Source organism: Electrona antarctica, assembly GCF_951216825.1.
Source record: "Electrona antarctica genome assembly, chromosome: 21".
Classification (NCBI taxonomy): domain Eukaryota; kingdom Metazoa; phylum Chordata; class Actinopteri; order Myctophiformes; family Myctophidae; genus Electrona; species Electrona antarctica.
The window spans coordinates 18,483,032-18,503,031 of NC_136802.1; the positions used below are offsets into that span (position 1 = coordinate 18,483,032).

Below are 20,000 nucleotides of genomic sequence, written 5' to 3' on the forward strand. Positions count from 1 at the left end.
GTGGTCCCCGTGGCTCAAATGCAGAATAAATAATGGGCCCTCGATATGAAAAGGGAACTTGAAAACCACTGGTGTAGGAGGGAGGAAGCATGATCCTCTCCAAGCGTTGATTGACAGTCAGTCAGTCATTCCCCCACGGTAGCTGCCTTGCTCTGCTGCAGCATGCAGCACAGCACTACACAGAGAGAGGACAGGAGAGGAGCAGAGAAGATAAGGGGTGGGGGGACATGCAGACTTGCAGTGTGTCTGGTCTGTACTCACTGTACTGTGTCTGTGTGTGATATGTTGACCAAAATGAGATTCATCTACTCAGCCAGCCTTTCGGTTTCGGAGTAGTAGTCGTATTAAAGTAGTAGTTGTAGCATGGCTGCTGCATTAACAGAAGAGTAGTGGTTGGGTTGTCTTGTCGGTCGTTTGCTGTACTATCGTAGTAGTATAGTAAGTAGCCTAGTGGTGGTAGTTGTAGTAGCGCGGGGGGAACTTATCGTGCGGACCAGACCGCGTGTGTTCGTCTGTTTTCGGGCTGCACAACTCGTGGGAGCTGCTGGAGCGGCAGTTTGCCTTGCTGCCTGGCGGTCTGGCTTGTCCCTGAACTGAACAAACAACGCGACACACAGACGAAGAGAAGAGCCAGAGTTAAGGAGAGAGGTCACGCGTACTACTTGGCTGCCACAGTGTTACTACGGCGGTTATTACTACTACCAACCACCACGTTTTATTCTGTCTTTGGGCTGAGCGAGCTTTGCAGTCAGTCAGTCAGTCTCTCTCCCTCACATGCATGCGTTGATGGGAGGGAGAGGAGTGGTGGAGCCGGAGGATGTTTGAGTTGCATTGCTAAACTTGAACGAGAATTGATTTTTATTTTTTTTATTGCAGCAGGCTCCGTTTATAGCCTATATAACAGAGTACGTTTACATTTGTTTTTTTGTTGTTGTTGCGGCGGGGAGAGAGGGGAACAACAAACAAACAAACATGGAGAACCAGCAAACAAGCGTTAGTAGCGACCACCAACAGCACCAGCAGAGCTGCTGCTCTGAGGACGACGTTCGGAAGAGCGGCTACCTCCGCAAGCAGAAGTCCATGCACCGGCGGTACTTCGTGCTCCGGACGGCCTCGGAGCGCGGCCCGGCGCGGCTCGAGTACTACGAGAGCGAGAAGAAATTCCGCGGCAAGGCTCCTCCCGTGCCGAAGAAAGCCCTGGCGCTGGAGACCTGCTTCAACATCAACAAGCGAGCCGACTCCAAGAACAAGCACATGATCGTGCTGTACACGCGCGCCGAGAGCTTCGCCATCGCCGCGGAAAACGAGGCGGACCAGGACGACTGGTACCAGGCCATGGTGGACCTGCAGTGTAAAAGTAAGCCCCAAACTGACACGCGCGCGCCAGCACATACACACGGTACCAGAACATGGTGGACCTGCAGTGTAAAAGTAAGCCCCAAACTGACACGCACGCACGCGCGCGCCAGCACACGCGCGCGCACACACACACACACACACACACACACACACACACACACACACACACACACACAAACAAACACCCCATATTCTTCTCATGCAGGGAGGGAGAAACGTGGCAATGCAGCACTCCTCCAGCAAGCAATCCAGGGCACATTTCATTCCAGTGTTATGGTGTGAAGGGAGGGATAACATAACTGAACTCCACGCTGGTTTTCTTGCTTTGAAGTTCACAGTTACTGCTTGATGTCTGTGACTAGTGTGTGTGATTGAACTTGCCATGCAAAAGCAATGGCAATATTAATGGACTTGTTCATGCTGTGGGACTTCTAGAACAAATATGTTCTTTATATAGGCTATAAATAAACAGCACTTTAACCAGTATGTTCAAATGCTCAAAGTGTTTACAAATAGTGCTTGACCTGACTATGGTGTAAACTTGTGCCTCTTGGCTGTTCCTTATCCTCACCACCACCTACCCGAAAGTACAGCTTATCATACTTCTGTCACCTCAGATATTTTGTGCTCAGAATGTCCCCAAGTCTTGTGTGTTTCTTCTCAGAGTCAGAGCACAAACACATGGTTTTTCACTGTGCATATAGACACCTACTTGTCACCTCCCTGCTTGGCCAATGTGCCTCTTTTCCCCCTCTCTGACTGTTTCCCAAGTCAACTGGGGCATTGCTCAAACGCGCACCCAGTGTTCTGTTTACTTAGTTTGAAATGTTCTAATTTTCTGCAGACTCTGTGGTATTTATCCATGCACGCATTGATCCCAAAGGAAACAGAATGTTATGTCACTCACAGTGAAAGCAGCCAATTTGGACAAACCTGTGTTCAGTCACAATTCATTGTCAGTGTACCTGGTTTATTAACTAGTAGTTAATAGTTAGAGCCAAACCAATATATTGGCCCTTATTTTACCTTTTTTTTAGGCCACATCAGCAATTATGCAGCTGTCGTGTTGCGAGTTTTAACCTTAATGTCCTTAATTGGGGCATGTTTAGACCTGTTATACATGACCTTTCTGAATAGGTCTTAAGTGAGTTAAATACAATTAAGTTCAGTTCATGTGTTACATTTTTTATCTATCCAAAAGTTATTTGTGTAACTTATAAGTTACAATTTCTAAAAGTTCCAGTTTGGATTTTTGGATTTTCAAATATCGTTCCCAAATTGGACCCAAAGATCTTGCATCGGTCGGGATGTCGCCACTAATGTCTAATGCCACTAATGTCTAATGCCACTAATGTCTTAAAAGTCTCTTGTCTGCTGCCATGACAATGCCAGATAGTGGCTCATTATGCAAAGTGTCTCAACCTGCAGGATTGCCTGACCTGGATTTCTCAAATGGTACCTATCAGTTGCTGTGCAAACACAGCTGTCAGCGCCAATAGTGGTGAGCAAAGCAGCTCCAAATCACCTGTTCACTGCCCTTACTGCTCGCTGGGACATCAGTCCGGTGACAAGAGACCGCATGACGCAATGTAGGCAAACCAAGATATGGGTTCAAGGTGCTTCTTACACATGACCCGCTCTGTTACATAAAGGAGCTGATAAGCGGTTGGGCAGCAGTAAAATATAGTGTTGACAGAGGTGAATAAGCAGCCGGCTTACACTGACATTGGTGCATTGTTTGCATGTAATGCCCACAAGAGAAATGAAGACATTTAAATAGGGATACTAGTAGTCAGTGAGCCATTAGAATCTAAAGAGGTAGGCTGGGAAGTGGGAATGTGTTTTGAGGAACCTTGTAGTAGGGCTGGGGGCGATATGGATGGACCCAGTCGATTATCACAACATCATTGACCAAATACCTCAATATCGACATTGTGACAATATTGTGGGGACAACAGAATAATGTTTCATTATGGGATTTATAATGATCATAACAATAAGACTATATAATAATGTTGGCAAATTCAGAAAATCACATCAGGACTTAGGCCCTATGTATCACAATATTACAGTATCCCAAATCTCAGATGATATCGTGATCACAAGTTACAACATCGATTTCATATCGATATTGGCCAGCCCTACCTTGTTATAACTGCACATTTAAAACTATTATCCTCTTGTCCCATTGTACTGCAGCAATATACAACTGTCCCTGTGGGTTTGCACTTTGCATGTACTGTGTGTGTGTGTGTGTGTGTGTGTGTGTGTGTGTGTGTGTGTGTGTCTGTATTCACTATTCAGGGCGTGATTTGCCAGGGGCGAGGTGGGGATTTCCCCTCCTGGACTTTAAATCTACTCCTTTGGTGATTTAGTTTGCATCCCTGCTGGAGTTTCTAAACACCATTTAAAAAAAGATGCCACCATTTTTTCCCTTGTTGTTTTTAGAAACAATATGCACCCTGCTTGTGCATATTTGTGTGTTTCAAATTAGGCAGTTGACACTGCTAAACTGTTGGATTAACTTTTGGAATGGGTGCAGAGTAACAGCTAATCGAAGCAGACTGTGTTTAAAGTTCAGCCTGATCCTTCTACCTCAGCTTCAAGAACAAGAACCCGGCTGCCGGCTGCACATAGAAACACTGGATATGGACATAAGCTGCCAGAGTGGGACAGACAGACAGAGGGGCTGAGAGAAGGAGTGGTTGGGTTTCCCAGTTGCCAGCCATAAACCAATACTCCCAGCGAAATAAATAAACAGCCACGTCTGTCGTCGAAAAGTTAACTTCTTTTTTTTTTAAATTTGTCTTCAGCATCACTCACTGCCGTCAATTGTCTTCGAAATTACAGGTTGGGTTTGCAGTGTTTATTGAAGGGCATTGTAACAGTGTGAGGCCTGAAGGCTGCCTGTCGCCTCCTTATATTGGTTCAGTGTTGGGTTGCTGGCTGCTGGTATTTAAATCATCTGTCCTGACAATGATGAAGTGACTGGTTATTCTGTTAACTCGGAGTTCCAAAAAGCCAGTGTGCATTTGCACTGTTGCATTGCATTGTTATGAGACCGCCCCAGCACAGTTTCTTTCAGGATCTTCACAGACATGCATGTGTCGTACACATGTTTGCGTGTGTGCGTGCGCACCCGTGCGTGCACACACACACACACACACACACACACAAATGGACAGTCACATACAGCATACGTGACCTGTTATGCAATTTCACATTGTAGGTGTATTGTACGTCGTCAACTGAGGCGAATGTCCCCACTCAACGCATACGTGCACACTGTCAGAATTCCAGCCTGTAGGTTAGCACGGTGAAGACGGCTGTGTCTGAGGTTGTGTAGTGTAGTCTATAAATGACAGAGAAAAGTCAAGTTGCTCTCAGTGACTCTTAATGGCCCCAAGCAAATAATGCTAGATAAGCGGAGTGTTGAGTGAGAGTCTGACTTGCAGGTCTGCAGCCTGTGTGTGAAGTGAGCAGGCGTTTTATGGCGTAACATGAAGCAGTAGCCCCCCCCCCCCCCCCCCCCCTCCCCACTTGTACAGTTTGGGACGCAAAGGAATTCAAGCCCTTCACCCTGGCACAGGGGAAAAGCTGGAGGGGGGTGCAGGCAAAGAGATGATGCATGGCAACGCATAGTTTCCTATATGGACCACTCCCTCAACCTGATACCTAGCGGTTCACACTGACGGCCTCTGATGGCGGTGAATTCAGTATTCTACTTAAGGGGCAAGCTGCGGCTTGAAACTGAATTAAGGTTTTAGGTTATAGTTTGGAATAATTGGTGTGAGTTGACACAGCGAGAGATTCCTTAGATGGCATTGTGGTGGAGTGGTGTCGGTGCATGCTGAGGCACGTGCACATTACACGCACAAATAACGGGAAAAACTCTAGCCAAGATGTTTTTGAGTCTCCAATCTCCATGCCAGGGCTGCAACTATCGATTATCTTCTCATTTACCAAATAACTAGTGGGAAGCCCATTTAAAATTTCACATTTTTTTTTATAATGGACTGTAAATGTTTCACTTTTCAGATTTATGCTGTTTATTAGCATGGATGGTGGGTGGGAATTACGGATATGGACTAGTTTTCAATAATTTTCAGAAAATTTGTTACATATTTCATTAAAATATATATTTCTAATAATCAATGAAATCGATTAGTTCGAGCAGTTTAACTGCTGCACCCACATAACAGGCAAAACCATAACTGAGCATTTTTTGCATCTCCATGCTTTTGGGCCTGGGAACCTCACCTAAAGCGGCCCAAGAAGTTCAGGAACTGTCCAATATCATGCAGCCTCCCCCAAGCCAGCAGTAATTATACAAACACGAGCCAGCTGCCGTGCAGGGCGATATTAGGATCTGAGTTATTTATTCAGCTGAGTCCAGTTAGGCCCTTTTGGGCAGCGAGTACAGTATCAAGCTTTAGGGCAGCTGTTTACTCAACTATTAGGAGTCAGCCGAGCGTGTAAAGGCTTAACCTAGACGAAAGCGGCGGAGATTCGGCCCGATGTCACAGTGTGCCAGGAAAACAGTCGCATGGCTCAAGTGCCACCTCAACAACTGTTGACCCTTTTGGAGCACACTGTGAAAATAACCTCTAACACCTGAAGCCAACTCAGGTGAGAACTGTGGAATGATCTTACCCCATGTTAGACTGTCTGAAACCTTTTTTTTTCCCCGTTCGCCTTTATTTTACATTTTGTATGGAGGGACAGACAGTAGGCTGACAGGAAATGGGGAGAGAGATGGGGGGAAGACATGCAGTAAAGGCCATCGGGATCGGGAGTCGAACCCGCGGCACACTGCCAGACTGGATTACCAGCCAAGGTGCCTGGACCACTGAGCCATGGCCCAGGCCGAGTGTCTGAAACCTGGCCTGTGTTTAAATCACGTTGGAAAACGTGATTGCACTTAGTTTCCACTATAGCAATGTAGTATATGTGTATGTGAGTATTTTAGTATATATTTTCTGTTACTGAGTGTACAGTTCCAACGATGTCGTTTTAAATGTGCTTTATAAATCAAATGGATTGGATAGAACTCACTCAAATCCACCCAGAGACACAGAGTCTCAGAGTTAAATTTACTCTGTATGTTACTGTGTAAGAGATGGATCGATGTACTGCTGCAGATGTAAAAGTGAAACTCTAAAAAAAATCACAGTTTGTATGCTCACTATGCTGGTTGGTGATATTTCTGGCACTGCTTTAGCTTTCTATCTTTCCTGCTGATGTGTTGCCAGCAAAACTGCATATCAGACCCGGAAGGACCTTGCCCAGGCGGCTGGTATTCACCTGTCTGACTCTGTGGTGCAATAAGTATTTTTGTACCAGGCACAGACAGTGTCATTTGGCTCATCTGTTCTAGCCAGCCAGTCAGATCTGGATCTCACCGGTGGGCCGGCGAGCCAGGCGATTAAACGTTAAACCCTGCTTAAGCACTGATCATCTCCCTAATTAGGCAGTAATTATTGTCTCGGGGTCGGCCTCTGGCGGGGGCAGAGAGGCTGTGTACTGGGGTTAGTCACTAGTCGGAGAGAGGGGGTAAAAGCAGCAGTGAGCAGTTTCGTCACCATGAGGCCAGATGTTGTGGCTTAATGAGGAGTGAGGCTTTTCAGCAATCTGATCTGTCCTTTTCTTCTTATACGTTCTCGGTAAGCGGGTTCCCGGCACATCACTATGCACTGTGATATCACTGTTATTATTGTTTTAAGCTTCTGAACCAGAGCTAGCCTAGCTGGGTGCTATTTCAGCCACTAAATCCCAGGCAGTGAGTGGATCAAGCTCACTCCTCTACCTTTGGTCTACACTGCAGGGTCACTTCCATGGCATAAATAGTTTGCACACGTTAACACCCTGTAATTTCATTTGACGTGATTAAACCAGCCAGGTTTTGACTGGGCCAGCTCATAGGAGAAGTACATCAACTCCACCTTGGACATATCTGTCATGGTATATAGGGCTGTAATTAGTTATTTTCTTAGCAATTATTCTGTTTTTGATTTAATCGAACATAATACATAACATAATGTATTTAACAAATACATTATGTTATCGTACAGCATCATGCAAATTAATGAAAATAGTCTATATACAAGATCACGACATGCAGCATTGTGAGCTAGTAAATCTGCTATTTTTGCCGTTTAAAATAAAAATACGTAAATAAATCAACTGTTGCACTCCTGTGTATTCTGCATGTATTGTGCAGGGTCCACAAATCACCGGCCGAAGGAGACACTCAATAAAGTGCTTGTTTTTGACTGACAGGAAAGCAAGGCTAGGGGAAACACTATCATTTAGTCAATGAGCGCCCATATGTTGAACACGTTGGAGCAGCAGGCTTTTAATGCACAGTAACCTTTTATAGTCCATCATATTGATTGCAATTTGTTGGTATCAACCAGGCCATTAACCGTGATCCATTCCCTTCCATGGTTGCGGTCAGGAGGTTCATAACAATTTAAGTGGGATTTATTGTCCTTTATTGTGAGGCTGCATGCCAGTGGCCACTCTGGATGCAAGTAGGCTGGAGCCTATTCCCTGATGACAAGCGTAACAATATCAACGAAATGAGACGTCAGTTAAATGTTAAGACCGGGGTCAGTATTTGTCCTACGTCTGGGCTTGTTTCAAGATGGTCACCAGCTGTCTAGCTAATCTTCTCTTGGGAGAGACCACACAGTAAAATCGGGAGTGTTTTGAGAGTGTAAAAGAGTTGACCCTTAACTCTTCTTGAGAGTGTAAAAATGGACCTGTGAGGGTCACAGCTACTTCCTAGTGTTTCCTCTAGAGAGAGACAACCAAGTCTGGACAGGTCATTGATAAGTTTGTGCGTGCATGCACTTCTGGATAACAGAAAACACATGTGAAATTAACCGTAGGCGTATTCTTGGATGTGATGTTCGGAACTTCGGGCGACATGTTGTGGAAGAGATGTTTCTGTTACAGAGGGCTCAAACGGGGATGACTTGAGGGAAGAGATGAGCGGATAGATAGATGGATAGAGAACAGAAAAAACAGACAATGAAAGTCGGTCCAGTTGGCAAGAAGGATGTCTTTGTGTAGGGTAAGCTTACAGGGTTTTGTTGGCGCTGGGTGACTCACACACACACACACACACACACACACACACACACACACACACACACACACACACACACACACACACACACACACACACACACACACACACACACAGTACAGCTGCCCCATATCTCTCCACACTGGTGACTCTGTTTGGTAGTAGGGACAGTATAGGGGCTACTATAGCATAGATGGGGGTAAATAATGGACTGTGGGCCTCAGAAGTTCAGCCGATTCTCTGCTGTTGAGGGGGTATTATAGAGCAGTGTGGCATGCTAGGGCTATGAGGTCACAGACTTGAAACAGAACCTAAGTGAGAACCAGCCATTTCATTGCCAGAGTGGCTTTTCTTGATTTACGGACTGCATTAGCTAACTAAATTGTGGAATTTGGGGTTCCTGCTGGTGGCTCAGCCTGTTAGTGCACAGACCATATGCTCCTTGTGTGAGTGCCCGGGTTTGAATCCGAAGTGTCGTATTTTCCTGGTTTTTGAGGGGCGCCAGCCCCTCCTAAGTCCACTAGTCCAGCTTTGAGGGTTTGTGTAAACACAAACATTGAAGACAAAAGTGAGGACGCAAATTGTGATTGGCCAGAATGAGAAGATGTATGATGACGTATGATTATAAGAGCGCCCCTCACTTCACATGGGTGTGATTTTAAACATTCATTACAGTAAAGTAATATCGGTTTCTAAATTCATGGACTGTAAAAAACTAAATATTTGTATTTTGTGAAAGCACCATTAGTCCCCACATCACCCGAATCCCCTCGAAATCATCACAATATCAATATTGAGGTATTTGCTAAAACAATATCATGATATTGGATTTTGTCTATATCTCCCAGCCCTAACTTCATACCCTGTGTCCTTGCTGAGAATGAGGTTATACTGTCTACGCTCTGCATTTACTTCTCCAGGACATAATGTGTGACAATAGTAGTCAGTGGGTCACTATATAGGAAGAGCCTGTCAACCCAGCAGGCGGTTGTTGCCCTGGGGCGTATTATCACCCCCTATACTGCACCCCAGACAGACAGACACACACACACACACACGCACACACACACACACACACACACACACACACACACACACACACACACACACACACACACACACACACACACACATTACGTACAGTAGGCTACATACTGTACATAGGCAGACATGACACACTTTTAACAGTGACCAGGAAAGCGCTACACTGCCTCAAAGCCAGCGGCTCAGCCCCTACTCAAATTTAATATCCAGCCATAGAAAGAAAGAAATGGGGTTAGCTTAGCGCATAATATTCGTCTCCGGGGAGGCAGTTCGAGCGCAGCAAATATAAAAGGGAATGAATAGACGGCAGTGTTGAGTAGCCTGCTGGCCGTTCATCAGTCCACATGTAAAACTGGAAGCCACTGTGGCTTCATGTGTGGTTACGGCGAAGGGCAGGTCAACAACCGAGGCATGAATAAAAGTAGTGTAACTTGTTTTCGGTCTCGCTACAAAACTCGTAGTGTGATTCTGAATTTAAATACACTGGTGCTGCACATAAGCCCTTGAACAGTCTCTGTAAAATCCCCCCGAAGGTTGCAGTAATGTCCCCCTGAAGGGCTGAGGTTGTTCTGCCCCTATTCTTTTTAAAGATTTAGTTTAGCCATTTCTATGCTTTTATTCCAGATAGGTCAGTGTAACGAGACAGGAAACCCAAGGGCAGAGAAGACAGAGTCAGATTCGTACCCGGGTCCTCGTGATCACAAGGAGCATTTGATCTGTGCAGTGTGCACTGACTGGCTGGCTGAGCCTCCAGGCACCCCCATTCCATTGTTCTGCCCCTATTTAACCAAGTCATCATAAACGATCCATTAGCCTTCCCAGGTGTGTTTTTGCTCTTATCAGCAGCATCCTGCTTTGTCTTCGGCTTCATCTGCCGCCAAGATAGTCATGAATTATGGTGTCACTACTCATGTTTATGTTTATGGGCCAGCATGATGCTGGCATGCTTGGTGCATAGTCGATAACCGGATGAAAAGGCTTTGTGCGCATGGCTAAAAGGCAAAAAAAGAAAATCTTTCTTAAGCACTGTGCTACCATGAAGTACCTATAAAAGGAAAACTGCCAGTGGCAATCTATAATTCATATTTACCCCCTCAGCAATATCAAACGCAGTCTTATATAATCCTTGAAAAGCTTCTACTCTACGGTGTTGGTGAGGTGGAGATCAGTTTGTCCTCTGGCAGTTTTACGACGAATGGAAGCTTCTTGTAGGTCTCCAGCGCTTTTGAGCGATGTAGGGTCAGTGTGGCGCATCTGTGCAAGCCCAAAAGATCAAAGGCTGTGTGTGTGTGTGTGTGTGTGTGTGTGGGGGGGGGGGGGACATGCACGTGGAGTTCAGGAGGTTCGCCAAAGCATGGCTGGCTTTTAAGGATATGCCGTGCTCGCAGTAAACAACACACTCATGCATTCTTCAAGCCGGGGTAGGCTTGTTAATGAGCCCTTCGAGAGGAAAGGGAACAGGGTGCAGTGTGACAGACTCAGTTCCTGATGACATATGATTTACTAGGATAATTTAAATGGTAAGCAGCGGTTGGATGAAAGATTGACACACGCAAGATTGACGTTGACTGATAATCTGGATGCTTTTATTGGCTTGTTCAACAGAAGGTATTTTTCCTCATAAAATTGTCCCGTTATACCATGGCCACAGACTCAACATGTTGTAAAATGTACTTTTACTTTACTTTAATTGTTTATTTAGACGGGACAATGCATACAGTATTAATGGACATTACATAAATGCAATGTAAATACATCGGTCATCGGATTTAGCAAAAATGCTAATTTTCATCCGCAGTCACCACATAAAAACCAAACAAGCAAACAGTAACTTACTTTAGGAAACAAAGCATTTAAAAACATATATACATACATACTGTACATACATACACAAGGAAAATACAAAGTGTAAAGTGCATCCTTATAATTTAGCAGTGTTTTAAGGGTGATACGGATTTGTAACTAAAGTAACTTGTGCATTATGAGCTTGTAGATTGGCAGTTTTGGTAAAAAGAGATTTGTGTATAGGGAAAAGTGTATAGACCCCGGGGGACACTGGTCAACGAACTAAATAGGGTTTTCGAGAAATGGTTGATCTTGATCATCCGATTTGGGGTAAGCAAGAGACGCACATAAGCGATTTTGTGTGTGTGTGTGTGTGTGTGTGTGTGTGTGTGTGTGTGTGTGTGTGTGTGTGTGTGTGTGTGTGTGTGTGTGTGTGTGTGTGTGTGTGTGTGTGTGTGTGTGTGTGTGTGTGTGTGTGTGTGTGTGTGTGTGTGTGTGTGTGTGTGTGTGTGTGTGTGTGTTGCAACCACAACTTGGCTTAATGTTTTGGGACGGGGTATGGAAATGTTATTGCATCATAGCCCAAGTTCAGCCTAGTACATTGTCCGTCATGTCTGCTTTTTATTTACATATGGTTCTGATTGTAGGAGTCACGGCGGATCCATGCAAGAAATAGAGGAACACACACAGACTATACTTACTGTGTAGACTAGAGCAGGGGTGGATGGAGAGGGCCACTATAGTTCCACACTCACTCCAGAGGGCCACATTGCATGTTACTGTCGTAGCAAAAAATAGACGATTTACAAGCTCATTGTGACGTGGTTTGAGCTTGTAGATCGTCTATTTTTGCTATTATCTGAATTGAAAAGCTTAATTATTATTTTTTGCTATTTTTGAATTGGAATCCTAAAAAGTTATTGTTATTGAATTTCAAATGCCTTTAATTATAGGCCTAGTTATGTTAACTTTATGAACTAAATACAATCACATTGGACATTAAAAAAACCTTCGACTGAAGTGAAGGTGGGGGCCGCATGTGGCCCCCGGCCCGCCAAGTTGCCCATGTATGGTGTAGTAGATGAACGTTTGTCGGAACTCGGAATACGGCGGTCACTGTTGAAATGTGATGGAGAATTGGTGAAAATATCTATAAAGTTGCACATAATTATTATATCCCTGCTGGTCACGTAATATACTTGTCGAAAAGTACTATATGTCCCTCGCCATATCAACAGGGTTATGAAAACAGGTGCAGAAAAGAACAAATTCAGCGTTCCCGTGAGAACAGGCGGACCCACCTCTCTTGAGAGTTGATGGATTCTCTCATGGATTGACAGTTCTCATGTTCAGAACAAGTCAACTTGGCAATTTTACAGTGCAGAAAAAAGTTGGAACTACATGGGAGAAAAGGGGGATGTGTGAACTGCGGCAGTTTCGTTTTGGGTGGTGCCTTAAAGCAAACCAATGCTCTCTACGGTCTAGCGGGTCTACCACAGGATTGCTGCGTCAATTGTTCAGTCAAGAGATCTAAACTCAATCTCTCAAAACTACGCGTAACACCCTGGAGCGTAATAGGTTATAAATCAAGACATTATTCCTGTTCGCTTGCTTAGTTCTCAGTTTATATAGCTAATTTCCTGTTATGAACCGCTAATGTTATGAATTAACGAAGATCAACCTTTTTTTTTTTAAATTACTTTAAAGTCCGTCTCCCATTTAGTGTCACTGCAGCAGGCCAAAGGATATCACTTAAACCCTATACTTTGTACTTTACTATTTGCCCCTCCATTTTTCACTGTTCAACAGATCGAGTCACCGGAAATAGCCAATCTTGTGTTCACTTAATGCCCAGAAAAGGGTATGATAAGGGTTCAAGTGGTTATAATTGTAGTATACAATCTTTGGTTTTTAGTTCTGGGTGTGATTTGCTGTGATGTGCAGACTGCAGTAGCAGAAATGTCTCCAAAATATTTAAAATTACATGTGGTAGTGTTGTTTCTTGGGTGGGGTTTAGCTTTTAAGCAACCAACAAGATAGTTAACTTTTTCGTTTCTCTGAATATCAGTTCTAAATTTCTTTCATAGTCTGCAGTTTGCAGGGTGTCAGTCTGCAGGGTGCCGGTGTGTGTGTGTGTGTGTGTGTGTGTGTGTGTGGGGGTGGGGGGGGGGGCATGCATGCATCCGTGCGTTTGCGTGTGTGTTGAGTGTGAGTGTGTGTGCATCTGTGTCAGCATGCCTGTGTGTCAGTGAGAGACCCTGAGTTGAAACATGCAGGTGGAGCGAGCTGTTCTCGCAAGTTGCTGCATGCTCAGCACGAAGCATACATCTAGTTAACCAAAATCAGTCAAAAGCTCAATGGCATAATAGAGGCTTCCAGCTGTCTTTTGAACTGGTAAATAGGGGTGCTCTCACCTGGCATTCCTTGTCGGTCACAGAATACATGAAGGTCATTTTTGGTTGTCAAGGTGGTTTAAATGCTCTATCATTGTCCTCCTTTCCTTCCCACCTGCCCCCACCCAGCCCTTCTACGTCCTCTCAAACATCCTATTAATCCCCACATTTCTCTCACCTCCATCCAGGCAAGACGCCGACCGACAACGGCGGAGCGGTGGCGGGGGATTACGGCGTGCCCAACCCGGGGCCGGCTTTCAAGGAGGTGTGGCAGGTGAAGGTGTGGCCCAAGGGTCTGGGCCAGGCCAAGAACCTGGTGGGCGTCTACCGCCTCTGCCTCACCGACAAGACGGTCAACTTTGTCAAGCTCAACTCGGACGCCGCCGCCGTGGTGCTGCAGCTGATGAACGTGCGCCGCTGCGGCCACTCGGAGAACTTCTTCTTCGTGGAGGTGGGCCGCTCGGCCGTGACGGGCCCCGGAGAGTTCTGGATGCAGGTGAGGATCGATGGAGAGTCCAATGCATGGATTCAAGTTCTCAGTCGCAAACTGGTTGGAATTGGAATAACGTGTTCCTTCCACCGTTCCACGTGCTACGTCCAGCCAAAACTCCCCCCTGTCAGTTGAAAAGAAGCAGCTTGGACTTGGGGTACCATACAACCATTATAAGGCAAAATGTTCTAAATTTCATTATGCTTTAAGTAGCATGTGACGTGTCAAACTAGGGTGTTTTCATGATTCTGAATCCATTCCAAGCATTAGTTTTGCACGAAAAACACTCCTTGGGCTAAATTCGGCCATAGACACTTGCCCAAATGTGCCCGAATGTGCTGAACTCATCACATTTGTGATGACGGCTATGGCCTTTTTAAGCCCAAGGAGTGTTTTTTGTGCAAAACTAATGCTTGGAATGGATTCAGAATCATGAAAACACCTTAGTTTGACACGTCACATGCTACTTAAAGCATAATGAAATTTAGAACGGTTTGCCTTATAATGGTTGTATGGTACCCCAACTTTCAGCAGCTTTCAAAAATTCCCCTAGGGTGGTTGAATAGAAACCAATGTGGGATATGTTAGTCGTTTACCCGCCAGGAACATAGGAATTTTAAAACGTAGAATCTTGTAGCCTGCCACAAACGGAAAAGCCGTTTTAACAGCGATGTATTCATTAATGCATGTTTTAATACGATCGTATCGAAATCTACCGTCAGTTAGCTTTGTTATGCTTCTGACACAATGGGCGCGGCCATTTTGAAAATGCGCGCGCATCCACTAACATTAACGGCTCTGTTTTCAGACGGCTTTATCTCACAGAAGCGACATTGCAGAGGACGCTTTGTCCCAGACAAGCGTTTTCAACGGCCTGTAGCAGGCGCTGTGATACTCGCGGTCCACTTTTTCCACCACCGACCGAGAGAACGAGCACCAGCTTCGTCAACACACACGGAATGGTTTCATAGTAAAATGCGATTACGGATATTTGGCTCTTCAAAGTAAGTGTCACGCGTGATTAAACCATGGCAATACGCAATCGAGGGATTAATTAATGGCGGCAGGCTACGAGTTAATAGACACCTTTACAAACACATTGGTGAAGAAAAGTCTTGGTAAGAAATGTATTCCCAGATTTGATTAATATCCCCTGACTTCAAGGCGTTTTGAGCTTGCTGATGAGCGGCTATTTTTGTCGACTGTTTGACCCAGAATAGGGACACTAAGGGATCATGTGTTTTAATTTAATCCAATTTCATTTTAATTCAATTCACTACTATTCAAATGAACATGAACATGAATCTGTTTCTCATGTACAATTGTGGCATTTAGACAATTAAATTCATTTTAATCTCAAACATCTTTTCATATTAGCACCTATTAGGACACTAATAGGACATTTCAAATGAGTGTCCACGGCCTAATGAAAGTCAATTTGGGGATCCGTGACAAGAAAACGTTTAAAAAAAAACCCTGTGTTCTGCATCACAGCTGACCAATATAGAATTGAATGCTGTAGAAAGGACTCAAGTACAGTATCTTATATTGAATGGGCTATATGCATGCACGCCATTTTGGAAAGAACTTGGGCCACTTCCCTTCACAGGTGTTACCGATGATACTAATGAAGGCTCTGCTCCATTCTGGTCAAACAGAGCAGGGTGCTGCTGTCGTGCATGCTAGCTACTTGGCTCACTGGAAACACTGCTACACCAGTGGGTCTCAAAGTTTCCTTGAGTGAGTTCCAAATGGCCCCCTACGGCTGTGTAACTCTGAGAGTGTACAAATGTGTACACTCTCAGAGTCATAGGGGTCCTTGAAATAAATAAAAAGTTTGAGAACCACTGCACACTAAATGGAACAGATCCTTAATTAATTAGTATCATCATTAACACCTGTGAAGGAAGTAGGGAAGGGCCCCGGAAGTAGGAAGAGTTATTCTGTCTGCATAATAGCCCATTAGTCCCAATCATGAATTGGAGTTTAAGTGTTCTTTATGTCATCTTGAAGGTGGATGATTCAGTCGTGGCCCAGAACATGCACGAGACCCTGCTGGAAGCGATGAAGGCCCTGAGCGAGGAGTTCCGCCAGCGCAGCAAATCACAGTCCAACTCGGGCCCCGGAGGCGGCGCCACCGCCTCCAACCCCATCAGCGTTCCATCCCGCCGCCACCACCCGAACCCACCGCCCAGCCAGGTCGGCTTCACCCGCCGGTCCCGCACCGAGCCCCCTGGAGGAGGGGCCAGCAGTGGGGGGGGAGGAGGGGGCAACAGTGCCAACGCCTCGCCCACCCCCAGGCACAGCAGCTTCCCAAGGTCTCGCACTGCCAGCGACTGTGGGAAGGGAGAAGAAGGGGGCGCAGGAACGACGCCACTACCAGGGCCAGGCTCCAGTCCCACCACCAACGGCTCCTGCTCCAGCACGCCCATCCTCAGGACAAAGTCGGCCCGCTCGGCCACAACCCCGGCTGCCAAGACCCCCATGGGATTGATGCGCTCCATTTCCAGCCCTACGCCCTCGCCGGCACCCAGCCTCTCCTCCAGTTCTGGCCACGGCTCTGAATTTGGAGGTGTTGGTGGGGCTTCTGCTGCTGCACCTGGAAATAGCTCTGGCTCCTACAGTCGTGTACCCCACCGGGCCTCCGTCTCAGGCTCGCCCAGTGACTATGGCTCCTCTGATGAGTACGGCTCTAGCCCTGGGGAGCACTCGCTCCTCCCCTCCCCTAGTCTGCCCTTGGGCTCTGTGGGCAGTGCGGGCAGCGAGTCCATTGGCGAGGAGGGAGCCAACTATATCTTGATGAGCCAGCGCGGTGCTGGTAGTGAAGGAAGCGCTGCATCGAGCACTCTTCCCGCCCCCACCAACTCCCAGTCACAGAACAGGCGGGTGCTGCGCCGGTCATCTAGCCGCGAATGTGAGGCTGAGCGCAGGCTGCTGAGCAAACGGGCCTCCCTGCCTCCGATGGCCCTGGAGCGGCTGGCCCCGCGGCCGCGGAGAGGTGAGGAGCCGGCGGATGAGGACTCGACTGACTATGCTGTGATGTCACGGAGCACTAGCCGCGAGTCTTTTGCCTCTAACGCCTCCTCCTTAACTCGGAGGGACTCGAGCAGGGGTGCCGGGTCGGTGGGAGGCGGGGGCGGTTACCTGGACGTGGCAGGGGAGTTTAAAGGTGAAGCGGTTGCCAATGGAGGAGGAGGAGGAGGAGGAGGTGGCGGCGTCATCGACATGGGGGTGGATAACGGCTACATGACCATGCTGCCCGGAGGCGTCACCCAGCCACCGGACTCCCTCTCTCAATCACTGGCCGTCTCCGTCCCCGACTCTGAACCCAAACCCGCTGACGACTACATGGCCATGACGCCCAACAACAGCGTGTCCCCACCTCAGCAGATCCGCCCCCCGCCGGCCTCCGACGGCTACATGATGATGTCCCCCAACAGCAGCTGTTCCCCAGACCAGCGAGGAGGCCTCTCTGGAGGGGTCTGGATGGGCGGTAGCAGTGCAGACAGCAGGGCAGGCAGCGACTACATGAACATGTCGCCGATCAGTGCTCGCTCGGCCAGTGGCAGCCCCCCGCCCCCTGAATACCCAAGCCAGTCCGACCTCCTCGCCCAGCAGCACGCCCCCAAGATGGTGTACTCGTACTATTCCCTGCCCCGCTCCTACAAACACACTCCCTCCTCCACGGGACACTTTGAAGAGGGGCCCGGCCGGGGCAGAAGGCCAAACCTGGGCGGCGGGAGTCGGGGAATGAGTGGAGGAGGGAGGTCAGTCGGGGGTCATCAGGAGCAGGCCGTCGCGGGCACCTCAGCAGTGGGTCGCCATTTGTCCCTCTCCTCCTCGTACTCGTCCAGCTCTGCCAGCAACGAGAGCCTCGGGGAGAGCGAGGACCGGACGGCTGCTGGGACTGCATCCGCGGGGCCTCAGGCCAAAGATGGTGGCACGATCCAGCAGCGACGGGGCACTTCCGGCACTGCGTCGAAGCAGGGAGGCGGCGGCGCCAGGAACAGACCAGTGAGCCTGTTCGTGGATGTGTCCAAGGCCAACACCCTACCCAGGGTGCGGGAGAACCCTCTCCCTCCAGAACCCAAGAGCCCTGGGGAGTACGTCAGCATCGAGTTCAAGGGGGAGAAGTGTGGCCTGGTTGGAGGAGCTCGTGGCAGGGGACTCAGACATGGCATGTCGCTGCCCCATGGCTCCACCAGCCACCAGCGGCCCCAGCTTAGGCCGACGTCCTGCCTGGGGGGTTTCCTCCCCCTTTCCCGTAGCCCCTCTGCCCCCATAACCTCTCCTGCGGCCTCAGAGTATGTCAACATGGACCTCGGACCCTCTCCATCACCCTCGCCTCTTTCTCTCACGCCACTCGGCTTCCCGTCCTTTCCCACCCCTCCCACCCCACCCGCCTCTGCCCACACACCCGTGGCCCGTGATGAGTGCGCGACAGACCCTCGCGAAGAGAGAGTCGAGCTGCCTGAGACAGTGGTTAGGAAGGCCAGGGAGACGCATCCCACGCATCGAGTCCCGCCGGTGAGTGAGTCTCAGTCGCCGATGTCCTGCGGTGACTACACAGAGATGGCTTTCAGTCTGAACAGTAACAACAGCATCCTGCCCAGGTCCTCCTCATCCAGCATCTCCCCTAAAGCCCCGTCCCCCACCAGGGCAGACCCCGCTGTTCCTGTGCTGAGTCTAGACTTTCCCCTAGGCAAACCGGGGCCCAACCCAGACCATGGGCCTAAGGTCATTCGGGCTGACCCCCAGGGACGCAGACGACACTGCTCCGAAACGTTCCTGGCCTCTCCCTCCCTTCCCACCTCCACTGCCACCTCATCCTCGTCGTCCTCCTCATCCTCCTCCTCTACCTCCACCGCCTCCCTCTTCCCAGATCACGCTCAAGCCGTGGCCCGCCGACTGGGCTTCGAAGGCATGCTGTGGGGCAACGGCACTGTGACGGAGCCACCCTCCCAGTTCCTCCTCCCCGGGCAGCAGCCCATACCCCCTGCCCAGGCGTCATCCATGGAGCAAGGTCTCAACTATATAGACTTGGACTTGGCCAACAAAGAGAGCCCACATTTGGGCCTAGATGGACCCCCGGGTGGTGGCCAAGCAGGACCCTCTCGCCTTTTCTCTTCCATGTTAGGTGGGGGTTCCGGGGTTGGGGCAGCGGGTGTAGGGGGCAGTGGCAGTGCTGCCTCTAGCCTCAACATGTATGCCAGCATCGACTTCTACAAATCAGAAGAGCTGCGGACACATCAGAATGGAAACAAGGAGGGCACAGGTAAGACGTTGCTTTTTTTCAGAGCTAAAGTAATTCCCACATCTTTCCAGTCATGCATGAGCACTCATATGAATGACCCCCAGTAGTCCTTCCTATAATCCAATCGATCCAAGCAACCGTTTCCGTCTATGGGTTTATTCAAACCCTCCTGGCGCCGGATTATCATGTAGACACCGATCTGATCTGTACTACTGTCTGCACAATCCCCAGTATGAGATAAGGCTTGACTGCTTTCAAAATACATAAGCAAATTATCCTCCCTGGAGCTGTGTTTAGTTATAAAAAAAAGCACATGTGACCTTGTGGAGTTAGATATTCAACTGTGTGTTTTGTGATTTGATAAGCATTGCAAACAATTCATGTTTGTGTTAAATATTGCTGTAAGTGTGCACATATCTGGGTTCTTTCTGATAAAAAGACAGAGCTTGCCCAAGGGTTAGAAATACACACAATATACGGTACTTTATCAAGTGAGGATAATGAGAACAGCTTTGCGTGAACTGAGCTAGATATTTCCTCATATACAACAAACATTCTGTGTGAGTCACTGTTTGTGCTAAA

The 20,000-nt window shown here is 47.8% G+C and overlaps 1 protein-coding gene across 1 annotated transcript in view; it reads left to right on the forward strand.

Moving 5' to 3' along the window:
* Positions 1 to 215: 215 nt before the first annotated feature.
* LOC306914598 (insulin receptor substrate 1-B) overlaps positions 216 to 20,000 on the forward strand; it is a 54,359-nt gene continuing 34,574 nt past the window's right edge. The window contains exons 1-3 of the mRNA XM_079491714.1: positions 216 to 1,357; positions 13,863 to 14,170; positions 16,178 to 19,439. Of these exons, the coding sequence (XP_079347840.1) occupies positions 973 to 1,357; positions 13,863 to 14,170; positions 16,178 to 19,439 (3,955 nt within the window). The 5' untranslated portion in view covers positions 216 to 972. The remainder of the gene's footprint in view (positions 1,358 to 13,862; positions 14,171 to 16,177; positions 19,440 to 20,000) is intronic.